The sequence below is a fragment of the Indicator indicator genome, chromosome 13 (assembly GCF_027791375.1).
Source record: "Indicator indicator isolate 239-I01 chromosome 13, UM_Iind_1.1, whole genome shotgun sequence".
Lineage (NCBI taxonomy): Eukaryota > Metazoa > Chordata > Aves > Piciformes > Indicatoridae > Indicator > Indicator indicator.
Window position 1 is genome coordinate 3536761 of NC_072022.1, and position 12941 is coordinate 3549701.

A 12941-nucleotide genomic window follows, 5' to 3' on the forward strand; every position below is an offset into this window, starting at 1 on the left:
ATTCCCAGAAAAGATAATTAATGTAGATATTGCCCTGACTGACCTTTGGCAAGCTCTTCAGGTACCCACTGCTCTTACAGATCATGTCAGTCCAGCCCAGAAAGTCAGAAGTGTATGTGCTACCAACTTACACTGTGGTAAACCAGAAGAGTTGGCTGTAGAAGTACAAATAGATATTTCTGGGTCAAATTAGCATGACTCTATCAACTGCCACAAAGAAACACAGGCCATTGTCCAGAAATAATTTATTCATCAACCATAAAACACTGAATAGAAAAAGCCTTGTAAATAAAACTATATATATATAATGCTTAATTTTTTTTTATTCGATACTCCACAAAAAACCACTACAGACAGTAACAAAATAATCTTAAAAATCTCAAATGATAACTGTCACTCCTCATTTATCATGGTTTTATTAACAATGCAAAGGTTGTTAGTTTTACATATTATGGTTGTACTTGATTTCATTGAATTGTTTCTCAAAACACTTGAAGCAATTTGCTGTTTGCCCCATAAGTTATGACATATAGAAGTATATCAATAAACAAGATAACAGCTCTGAGAAAGATATGCAGCCTGTTCAATGGTAAGTAGTCTACCAGAGGTTGTTTAGTGGGAGAGCAGGAAGAAGTCACAACTGAATTAGGGTAGAAGTCAACACACTGAAGAGAAATAAGAGCCAGGGAACCATTACATGTTTTCCATTGCCCGTTTTGCGATGCGATCTCTTTCCAGCTCTGATTTCTCCTGTTTTAGATACTCCAACACCTTTGCCAGCATATCCTCATCCAGGTACTGCCTGGTTTGTGTGTCATCACTTTCCCCGGCCATGGAGAGCCTTTTGCTTAGTGAAGCCAACTTCGAGGCCTCCTGTGGTCCCATCTGACTTAGGTGCTCCCTGATGGCCTGCTCCAGCCGATCATCTTCCTGCAGCTCACTTTCAGAAGCTGGCACTGGGACTCGTTTCGCTTGGTTCGTATTGACAATGTCAGGGTATTTTGCCAACACCTTTGCCAAGTAATCAGCTAGCTCTTCATCCTTCTCATCCAGCTTCTCGGAGTCCATTTGTCTCCTTTCCAAGTCGTTCATCCAGGCAGCTTTAGGGAATGGGCGGCCTCTCAATCTTCTGGGAATGTAAGACAGTCTCGGCAAGTCATTTTCTTGATTAAGATGATTTAGTAGGTAAGAGGGATTCTGATTAGCTAAATTGTCAGCTCCCAGAAGACTGATGATATCTTCAAGATTGAGGTCTTCAGGTAGGTTTTCTGGGATAGCATTAAGAGGCTGCTTCACATACCCGGTTTTAGAGTTTATGCTGGTTTTAAATATATCGCTCTGCCCTAGATTGTTGTCAGCGATCTCGTTGAGGTCTTCTGGGAATTCCACTTCCTGCTCTGCTTCCAACCTTTCGCTCTGAAGCTGCTTTCTTTCTCCAGCTTTCAACATGTCTATCAAATCCTCTGGAGGAATTTGTAAATTCCTTGAGATTTCGATCAGCTGAGCTATAGACTGAGGATCGAGCTGCTTATCCAAGACTGCGGCTGCTCTTTTTTCCTCAAGTTCTCCTCCAGTCCTTAATTTCCTATTCCCAGCACTGCCCACCAGCTTCTTAAGGTAATAATTCATTAGCTTTGAAACATCCTCTGGGTCTTTGTTGTCTCTTCTTATTTCATCCTCAAAGAAGCTGAATTTTCCTGACCTTTTCATTTCTTCATCAATCTCCTCTTCGTGTTTATCAATTTCCTCTTTGCTGTCTTTTATCTCCTCCTGGGTTTGGCTTTCCACTTTTTCCTCTATAGGATTCCAATCTTCTCCTCCAACCACATCTTCATAGGCAATGTTATTCACTTTATAGACATCATCTTCATCATCTGTATACAATTTCTGGTCCTCATCCAGCCTCTCTTTCTTATGGTTGCTTGACCCTGCCATCTTCCCCAGCTCCTGGAACACAGACTCCAGCGTGGCAAGGCTTTGGGGTGTGTATTGCTCTTCCACTATCTCATTAGTGCGCTTGAAAGGACTGTCTCTTGAACTGTCTTCATAGTGCCCAAGAGGCATTTTGAGATACTTTGGCCACCTCTCAGGCCATTTGTATGCCTCATAGTCATCTGTTAGTCCAGCTGGAAAGTTATCTGAACCCAGACCGTAAGCTTTATTCTCCTTTGGGCCAGATTTTGACTGTTTCTCAGCTTGCCGCAAGGCTTCCAGCATTACCTTGACCCACTGGGACTCGTCTTCAGACAAAGAATCCCTTATATTGTCTGGTAGGTGAACCTGATCTTTGCTTTCTTTCTGTGGCAGGAGATATGGGACACCTTGATAAAAGCTGTAATCAGGGCTGCTTTCTCCCTTGTTAGTTTGCTTGCGAAGATCTTCTATGTATTCCAGAGCTTTGATCATATCAGGATTTGGGAACCTCTGTAAGGTCTTCATCACGTAGTCTGGATCTTTCTGAAGCAGCTGATGCTGCTGGAAGGAAGCTGCATCAACCCAAGAGATCAGGAGAAAGAAAAAGGTGAGAGTGCAGGCTGCTCTGAGCTGGAACGCTTTCATTTCTGCCATGTTTAAAAAATTTCCTTGAAATGAAGAAGAGGAGAAAAGAAGCAGTTAATATACGGAGACAAAATTGGGAAAGTGAGAAGCAAAATAGAACTTTATTTACATTGGAACTTAGAATTTAGATAAGACATGAGAGTAGTGAGGCATTGAAACTGGTTGCCCAGAGAAGCGGTGGAGGCTTCAAACCTGGAAGTTCAAAGCCAAGATGAATGGGACCTTGAGCAACCTGGTCTAAGAAGGTGTTCATGGCAGGGAGTTTGGAACTGGATGACCTTTAAGGTTCCTTCCAAGTCAAACCATTCTATGATTCTGTGAAGAACACCATCAGTACTACAAATAATTATGGCAACTTCATATAATTCACACATAGAAGCCATGTATTTTAGTGGAAAAATGAGATCTTCTGAATTTTCCCAACAATTCCTCAGTTTACTGGAAATTTTTGGGTTTGTGCACTAGAAATTTCTTATCACTGTCCTTGATGTACTCCATGAACATCCATATTCCAATGGGAGCACCAAAGTTAAAACCACAAATCTTACACAGCTCATGAGATGCCCAGAGATGCCATTCCATTGATTAAAATGAAGCCTTCAAGGGGTAAAATTGGTATATCCCTATAGTTAAATGACACTCAAAACATTAAAGCTGGGTAATGAATGAATTTGTGAGACTGTTCCACAGGACAGCTCATTTCATGCTGGGTTAATATCACTGAATGGTGCTAGATTGCAATAACATTGGAGAATATGACATATAAAATTACTTGCAAGTTTCTTTCTGTTGTTACAGTTAATGTTACTGCTTCAGTTTTTGCTATTCAATTTCATTTGTATAATATTTCCTATTATTTGTATTACAGGTGAATTTTAGATCAGAGATTGTAGGAGCAAACCATTTTAACCATTTTCCTATGGGCAGTGATCCCCTATATGATGGACAAGCTATAATTGATCCTAAAGCTACTATAATATGGTAATGACTGCTCTAAAACCCATCTCGGAAGTGAGCTCAAGAAGGTTCTGAGTGGTGACTTCATTCATTCATTCATTCATTCACTTCAGCTGAAATTGAATCAGGTCCCAGGACAGGCAGAAACATGACCATTGGCAACAGTAAGCTAAATTCAGTTAGAATGGATCAGCAAAAGACCACGACTGCCCAGCTTATGCCAGCTGACAATGAGCTCCAGAACAGAAGTGGAAAAAATAGTTCTCTGAATTCAGAACAATGAGGATGGAGCTGCCGAAGCCCAGCCTTGTGTGGAGCTGAGTACCCTCCACCCAGTGAAGGGAATATTTGTCGTCACCCATTGCCTAGGAGATGCTCAGGCACTGCTATGCTAGGGCGTAGCTGGGACTCTGTTCTGATCCAGTTACATTAACAAATAAATGAGAAAGAAATTACAAGGAGATAAACTACTCTGATTAATTGCCTTGTCCTGGTTCCTTTGGGCTTTGGCTTGGTGAAAGCATCAGTTGAGATGCTGGTGATTCATGACAGCGTGCCAAAGCTGTATGTACCACTGTTTACCCAGTGCTGCAAGCAGAAAGTGAGCACAAATATGCTCACTTGTAGATTTCCTGCTCAATTTTTGTTCCTAACACGATGTGACTTAGCTAAATAATTAAAACAGCAGCAGTTAAGAGCTGCTTACTTCCCCTCGGGATGCCTGGGCAAGCTACCAGCCGTCACAGCAAACAATTCCCCCAAACATCTCTGCCTCCAGCCTGGATGCGTTTGATTTCACAAAGGATTAGTTCAGAGCAACTGATGAGGAGGTCACACCCTGCAGAGCTGAGTTTCCCCTGACACAAAGCCAGCACTTTTGCTTTATTTTTCTTCATAGACAAGGGGCTAGATCCTACACCTCAATGTATAACCCCACCCAAAACCCACCACTTTGCTCCTTATTGCATCAAATAAGTTTCTCTCCTGGTTGTTAACAGTTGGTTTGATCAGTCCATGAGAAAAGGTCCTTTCTGAGGGCTGGGGGAAGGAAGAATTGTTCCATCGTTATCTGCCAGGCACCTCCCACTTACAGTGCCCAGGAACTCAACCTGCTTCCCTGTACACAGTTAGGTATGTTACAGACACTTCAAGAGCTTCAGCATCCCCTTAAAATCGAACTGTGAGCAGCCAGGGAAAGTTTGCTCTTGTGATCCATGGGATGCTGCTCAGCTGGGGCTTTTCCTTTGCAGGAATAACAGGTCGCTGGCTCCTTTCAGCATATGTGCAGTGTTTTTGTCTCAAGATCAGTTTTCCACTTTGAATTTAGTGGCTGGTGACACTTGAAAGCCCTGTCAAATGGATTTGGGGATGATTTCTTTGAAAGGTTTTGAGTTTAGCTTATAAAATCATGTCCTTAAACTGTCTTCGTTACCTGGGGTGAGAAGACTCCACCCTTCCCAGCCTTCCAGCATTTTAATCCATATTTTGTGGAAAACGGTCTGTCTTTAGGATCTAGAGTAAAACATTCTCTCAAAGAATAATACTGCCATAAATTGTCCTGTTCTTCAGCTAAAATGGCTGTTAGTCTACAGATGGATGACTGGGAAGCCAGCCTAGATGAGGAGCATCTTTTCCTCTCTATTAGCACCTAACAACCAAGAAAATTATCTTTTGGCCAACAAATGTGGAAGTTCCTATTTACAAAGCAAGGCAAACGAGTTTCCAGTTCCACATGCACAACAGCAATGAGGGCTGCCAGAAGTTCGCAAAACCAGACACCAAAAATGTCATTTCTGGGATGTTTCCATGGCAGCAGCAATTTTCTCTCTCGATCTCTCTCAGCAGCTGTATCTGATGTGAGGGCAATGTTTCCAGTGATCAGAACTCACAAGCTTTTTTAGAGGCAACTCCCTGACCTAAGAGGGGTTCTGACCATTTTCCGTATGGAAAATCAAGATCAAGAAATAAAGGAATAAAGTAATCTATCTTGCGCTCTCTCCCCATTGACTTTTGCAATAAATAGTACGAGCGCACTAAATTTGCTGGTTTTAGGCACATCTAACTCTTTACTCTGGGACTTTAAACCTGAACAGTGAGGTGAGGGGTGGGGAACCCTGAGCTGTAAGCAGTTCTGAATGGCTGTGAGGTGCATTTTTGTGGGTATGTACAGATATAGCCATCTATACACCCGGAGAGCCAGGCAAGCTGCATCTGCACCCAGGGTACCCTCCCGTCCTACCCTCCGAGGCAGCCGAACTGCCGTGACAGGACACAGCGGCAAGAGGGAGGCTCAGCGTCCTCACCCCGGCCCCGCCGCAGCCCCCATTAACCCCCGCAGGTGTCCGGCTGCGGTGCCGGCGGCATGGTGACCGCCACTCTCTGTCCCATAGCATCAATGTCACCGCAGCGATGCCACAGCCCCGCCAGCTTGCCGCGACTCGCTGCTGCCGTGCCCCGCCTCGGGTGGCAGCAGCAGTGTTCCCGACCCCCTCGCCCCGGCCAGCCCCTACCTGTCTGCCGCCGCCGCCGCCGCCGCTCAGCACCGGACAGCGCCCGCCGCTTATAGCGCTCCAGCCGCGCCTGACGTCACCGCGCGGCCACGCCTCCCCGCGGCCGAGCCCCGGCCCGGCCCCGCCCCGCCAGCGGGGAACGGGGAGGCGGGGATCGGGCCCCTGCGCCCTGCTTCGCCCCGAAAAAACGTCTGGGGAGGGTAAATGGAAACAGGGCGAAGGGGACAGGAAGGAGGGGAAGGCAAAAAAGGGACGAAAAGAAGAAAAAGGAAAGGGGTGGGGGAGGGGAAGGAAAATTAAAAAAAAAAAAGAAAAAAAGGAAAAATAAAGAGGAAAAGATAAAAAGAAAAGACAATGAAGAACTGAAAAGAGACAAAAAAGATTAAAAATAAATGAAAAAATAAAAAGGAAATTAAGAAGAAATAAAAAGGAAAAATAAAAAAAAAAACCACAAAAAAGGGGGGGGAGACAGAAAAGGGGAAAAAAGAAAAATAGATGAAAATAAATAAACAGGTAAAAGGAGAAAATAAAAAAGAAAGATTAAGAAAAGGAAAAGTGAAAGATTAAAAGAAAAGGGAATGAAAAATGAAAAAGGAAAAAAGACAAGAAAAAAGGGAAAACAAAAAAAGAGGGGAAAAAAGGGGAGAAAACCCAAGTTAAAAAAAGAAAAAAGAAAGACAAGAAAAGGAAAAAGTTAAGAGGAAAAAAAATATAAAGATAAAAGGAAAAGGACAGAAAAGCGGAGGAAGAAAAAAGGAAAAAAAAAATAAAAAGAGAGCAAGAGAGAGTGGAGAGCAAGAGGTTAAAAAGTAAGAAAACAGGTGAAAAGGAAAAGAAACTGGCAGGCAGGAACAGTCAGTGCCTGCTGCTGCTCAGCCAGCCTCACAGACCAGCAGTGGTGAGCAGCTTGGTGGGGAGGCCTTGACAAGGTAAGCAGCACTCTGGGGTTGGTGGGTGCCAGCCAAGCTGCCCATAGGAGCACCTGCTGGGGGCTGTGGGGCAGGAGCACAGTGCAGATGAGTGTGAGCCACACCCCCGAGGAAGACTGGACTTAGCTCCAGGCTGCTGGGACTTTATTCATTTCTTTCAAAACCCATTGAATAAGCTTTTGTGGCCCAGTTATAGCTTTGTGACAGGGCAGGGGCAATCCACAGCATCTTCATCAGACATGAGAGGCCCAAGCCCTCCTGAACTAGAGCATCCTGCTGAGGGTTCCAGACCAACTACAATGTTCTAGCTGAGAGCTCTGGACCAACTAGGGCATCCCGTTGAGGATTCTAGACCAAATAGAGCATCCTGCTGAGAGCTCTGGACCAACTAGAACATCCTGCTGAGGGCTGGGTGCTCTGGGGACTGATAGGGAGTGACACTGCTCCATCTTATGCCTGAGACAGATTGACAAACTGGTGAACATCATGGAAAAATTAGGCAGAAATATCTCCACTGGGGGCTCCAGTCCTACTCCCCTGAGTGTGGATGGAGGCAGACAGTGACAACGGAGCCCTAGCACCGCTGCCAGGCACCACTGGTGATGCCACTGTAGCTCCAAATCCATTCTCAGCACCCTGGGTGCAGAACGGGCAGTGCTTCCATGCCTGGATCACCAGGATGAGTAAATACCACCGTGCTGTAACTCAGCCAGCATGAAATGAACACGGTGCGTCAGCTGCTGCTCTGGGGTTTAGCTCTTTCCTTCCGCCTTCTTTGCCTTCCAGAAAGGTTCTTTGGCTTTTAAATAAGGACTCCTTTCCCCCCAGAATAAATCTTTCCTGACGATTTTGACCTTTTACAGTACAAAACACAAAAACCTGAGGATGAATGTACCTTCCGAACCAATAAATGTTACAAAGTGCAACTGCTGGGAGAACAGCAAGGTGGAAACAATTGCAGTCATGAACACAGACAGGAGGACTACCCTTGCTACAGGTGTTCTCCTTGAAGTGGAGAGCCAGAGGCTTCTCAAGTGGAGTCATAAGTAAAATGGACCAGATTTTGTGCTGAAATTCTCCATCAGCAGCTTTACCGAGGCTCAAGATACCATCCAAGATGCTTACTGTCATCACTGGACCCAGGAAGAAAAGAGCCAAAAGACAAGTTGTACTGGGACCCAGGAGGGCATCCTTGAAGAAGGGACACAAAAAAAGGATCTCCTGCAATAAGCACAAAGGAATGTCTAAGTTGTCCCTAAGCAGCAGGAAATGTACTGCTGAAAACCAAAGTCCTGTCAGCATGGTTCTGAAGGCCCACAAACCACCAATTTCAGATGTTATTGCTGATACCCCTTTAGTTGGTGGGGAAGATCACAGAATCCCAGCATGGTGAGGGTTGAAAGGCACCTCTGGAGATCACCTAGTCCAGCACCCCTGCTAAAACAGGGTCACCCACAGCAGGTTCCCCAGGACTGCAATGCTCAGGTGAGTATGGAATCTCTCTAGAGAAGGAGACTGCACAAACTCTCTGGGCACCCTGATCCAATGCTCCAGCACCCTCACAGGAAAGAAGTTTCTCTTCATGTTTAGGTGGAACCTCTCTGATGAGGAGATGCTGAGAGACCTGGGGCTATTTAACCTGGAGAACAGTAGATTGAGAGAGGGGCTGACCAATGCTGATAAATAGCTAAAAGGTGGGTGTCAAGAGAATAGGGCCAGACTCTTCTCAGTGGTGCCCAGCAACAGGACAAGGGGCAACAGGTACAAACTGGAACCCAGAAGGTTCCATCTGAACAAGAGGTGAAAATTCTTTCTTGTGAGGGTGCTGGAGCCCTGGATCAGGCTGCCCAGAGAGGTCCTAAAGTCTCTTTCTCTTGAGAGATTTCAAACCTGAATGGATTCCAACTTGGGCAAGCTGCTGTGAGTGACCCTGCTTTAACTGGGGGCTTGGACTAGATGATCCCCAGAGGTTCTTTCCAACCATTACCATGCTGGGATTCTGTGGTTGATTGCATCCACACAGCCATTAATGGAGGCCTTTACTTTTTTGGTCATACTGACTGAGTGTATGACATTCTCTTCCTCAGAATGAGTCATGCCACAGAAAATTTGATCTGTTCTGTCATTAAAAGTTCCATGGCATTTTGTGCAAGTAAGATCAATCATGTAATTTCTGAATTTTAGGGAACTGCATCAGAACCAGCTCAATATCAAATGTTTAACCCCAGGAGCTTGGTAATCTGCTTTTTTCTGAGCGCATTTTGACCACATTGCATCCATTTTTTGGAGCGTGGGAAGAGATCAGCAACAAACAAAATGGTTTCTCTGAATGCCTGCCCTGTCACACACTCTACCTCACATAGTTCTGCATCATGAGAAGCTACAATCAATCAATCCTGCATCTGCCATGTTAGCTTCAAGAGAAGCTTCAGAAAGATTCCATTTAATATAAGAAAGAGGGGACAGGGTGCATAGAAGAACTTCATTGCAGCAGATGGAGGCAAGAGGACTCCAACATACTGTGTTAGAACCATAGAATTGTTTAGACTGGAAAAGACTTTTAAGATCATAGGGTCCAACCATGCTGTGTCATACCCAGCTAGAAGAGAAAGGAAAGTCAGACAACTTGTCCTCAGGACATATCAAGGTCTGACATGGGGCTTCTTGTTGCCCTTGTGCCCAGTGCCAGGGACAGCACCAGCACTGATGGGAGGATGGTGGCAAAACCCACTACCACTGCTCAAGGACCACAGTCTCCAAGCCAGACCTGCCTCCCACCACACATGCCCAGCTCACATGAGAGGATAAAGCGATAGTATTGCTGGGCCAACCAGCCCTGCAGGTAGCAAACTGTGCTGGCTCTTTCCTAACCCCCAAACTAATCTGCAGATGCTGCAGTTCACTCTAGCTCACTGCTCCTCTAATTGGTGGCACCAAAGATCAGGTCTGCTTAAAAATAAAGCAGGGTCGAGTCAGTATTGATTATTTCCCCTCCTCCTTCTGTTTCCAGTGGCAACTGAAAATAATTTACACCTCACTACAAACCTGACTTTACTCACAGAGCAAGTGCCATGATCACTTAAAATTCAGTCCATATCTGATGTGGATATCTGCATTTCTTGTGTGCAATGAGAAGGGGGAGTTCATCTGCCATCACAGATCCTCTTAAACGATTTTGATCTTAAACCAAATGAACTCTGCTTCTGCCCAACGTTAGGCTCCTTATTTTGCACTCATTTTGCATGCTCCAAAGATCAAATGTGTTTGCATGTAAATATTTTCAGCCTCTCTACATTTAGTACATAACAAATGGCTTGAATGTCATCACCAAGGCTGTAAGGGGAGGGGAAAATGTCACATTACAAGGCAAGGGGAGGGCTGAGCAGTTTGTAACCACAGTCCTTTAAATGCAGGGGTGCCAAGGTGGCTGTAGATCACTGGGCTTTAGGCCACACTGCAGTGAGACTGAGGAGGTTATACACTGCCTGACTGACACGGCCCCATGAAGCTGTGCTCCTCACTCCGAAGGGACATTTCAAGAACAGATTTTGCTAAGAATGACAACAAATAAAACCCCAAATCCTGACATTTACACAATGTCTAACATTCAAAAGAAGAGTGGCCAGCAGGTAGAGGGAAGGGATTCTGCCCCTCTACTCTGCTTTGGCGACATCTCACCTGCAGTGCTGTGTCCAGCTCTGGACTGGCACTGTTAGAGTGGGTCTAGAGGAGGGCAGGAGCACCTCTCCTATAAAGACAGGCTGAGAGAGTTGGGGTTGTTCAGTCTGGAGAAGAGAAGGCACTTGGGAGATCTTCTAGTAGCCTTCTAATACTTGAAGGCATCCTACAGCATAGCTAGAGAGGGACTTGTTAGAAAGGCATGCAGTGACAGGATGAGGAGTAATGGCTTCACACTGGAAGAAGCCCAGTTTAAACCAGACATCAGGAACAAATTCTTCCCTCTGGTGAGGCACTGGAACAGGTTGCCCAGAGAAGTTACGGAGGCTCCAACACTGCAAGTGTTCAAAGCCAGGATGGATGGGGCCTTGAGCAATGTGATGTAGCAGGAGGTGTCCCTGCCCATGGCAGCAGGGGTTGGAACTACATGATCTTTAAGGTCCCTTCCAAATCAAACCATTCTGTGACCCTGATTTACATGTTCAGGATTTCAGGCTCCCTGCATGTGAGTAAAAAAAAAAAGGAAACAAAACAAAATCAGAAACCTAGAAAGAGGAGGCTTAGGGCAAGACATTCATGTATGTGGAATGGTTTAGTGGTGACCTGGTAGTGCTGGGTTGGAGTTATGCTCTTAAAGGTCTCCTCCAATCAGAACAATTCTATGATTCTATGTCCACCTTTCCAATGTGGACATAATAACAAGTTTCCAAGTATCATGATTTCAGTGCCAGCTTCTGATGCCATAGTTGGATTTCCTTTACCCACTCTACACTCTCCAAGAATGGTGTCACTGTGTACACATATCCATGCCTCTTATTTTCTCCAGCAACTGCTGGAGGAGCCCAGCCCTGCTATCTCCCCACTCAGCAAACTGCACTTACTGTAACATGACTCAAGCTTGGGATAATTGGGGCCCACCCTATAGCACAAACCCTCTGCTCATGGCAGGATGGGATCCATCAGCTCAGCTAGAGGAGGAGAGAATGTTCCACTAGAACAAGTGTGTAGAAGAAGCAGATGAATCAACAGGGAAAGAGTTTACTGTTGTACTTGTTCCAGTACAGCCTCCACAAGTTGAGTACCAGGACCAGGAATAGCAAAACACCAGCAGATTAAGGAATATATGTCTTCACATACAACCACCAACTTATTTTTATCTCCAGGCCTCCCCCACATACATACTCACATATTTTCTTCCGTGGAGTTTCAAGGCTCTTCACAAGCCTCTGTCATCTGCTTACCAACATTTGGTGTAAAAATATCAATATCGGCTCAGCATGGCTGTTCCCAGTGCTACATTTACCAGCCAGGAAAGATCAAGAGCCTCCTGGGAGCTGGCTGGATCAAACTGTCATGATTTCAGCACTGCCTTGCGTCAGACAGCAGGATTTAAAGTCAAAACACAGAGTTTGGGGAGGAAGACAATGCGAAGCCCTGAGTCATACCCTGCTGAGGGTGAGGAGAACAGATTAATAGACAGCAAACATGAATGAAACTGAAGGGCTCATTTTAGTCATGCAGCTGCTTCTGAAACCCAAAATAGGATTTGTTTTTAGTCACTGAGCAGGAAAATAGGGTTTCTTTGCCCCTTGCCAAGGAGAAGTTGAGAAAAGAGTTTTAATTAGCATGGGGCAGACTCCCCTTTCCTTGACACCCCGAGGAGCTCAGCAGCTCAGTGTGATCAGGGAGGCTTTGTTAGCACAAGCTGCTTTAATGATGAGTCACCAGAAGACTTTTCATGACCTGGAGACTTTTCGCATCACTCAGACGCAGAAGATGCAGCCAGCACCTCAACTTTCCTTTGTCAGAGTTGAGTGAAAAAAAAATTATGCCTGGTTATAACCAAAACCTCTGAGCAAGGGCTCAACAAGCAACAGTAGAAAGAAAAAACAGTTTGCCTCTGCTTTCCTGAGTGAGTACCACCGGCCCCTGTCAAGCTCCCTGGCTGGTCCCACCTGGGGTACTGGCCACATGGGTCAGCCCAAACTGACTTGCAGTGATGGTTTTTTTGTGAGAGAACATAAAGGTTTTACATGAGAGTGAAAAAAAGTTGGCACCACAGTGATCTGTACACACATTTATGTGATTTTTCACTTAAACAGGTAGAAGTGATTTCACAGCGGTGCCTACGACTAGTTACAATATTTAGTCCTCTGCTAAATCATTTCAGCAATTCTGCTCTGTAGGAACTTCACAATCACAGAATTGTCAGGATTGGAAGGGACCTCAAGGATCATCCAGTTCCAACCCCCCTGCCATAGGCAGGGACACCTCACACTAGATCAAGTTGCTCAGAGCCACATCCACC

The 12941-nt window shown here is 45.2% G+C and overlaps 1 protein-coding gene across 1 annotated transcript; it reads right to left on the minus strand.

Moving 5' to 3' along the window:
- Window positions 1–315: 315 nt before the first annotated feature.
- SCG2 (secretogranin II) lies at window positions 316–2568 on the minus strand. The gene has a single exon (XM_054386070.1). The coding sequence runs from the start codon at window positions 2566–2568 to the stop codon at window positions 694–696; it is 1875 nt and encodes a 624-aa protein (XP_054242045.1). The 3' UTR covers window positions 316–693.
- Window positions 2569–12941: the final 10373 nt, after the last annotated feature.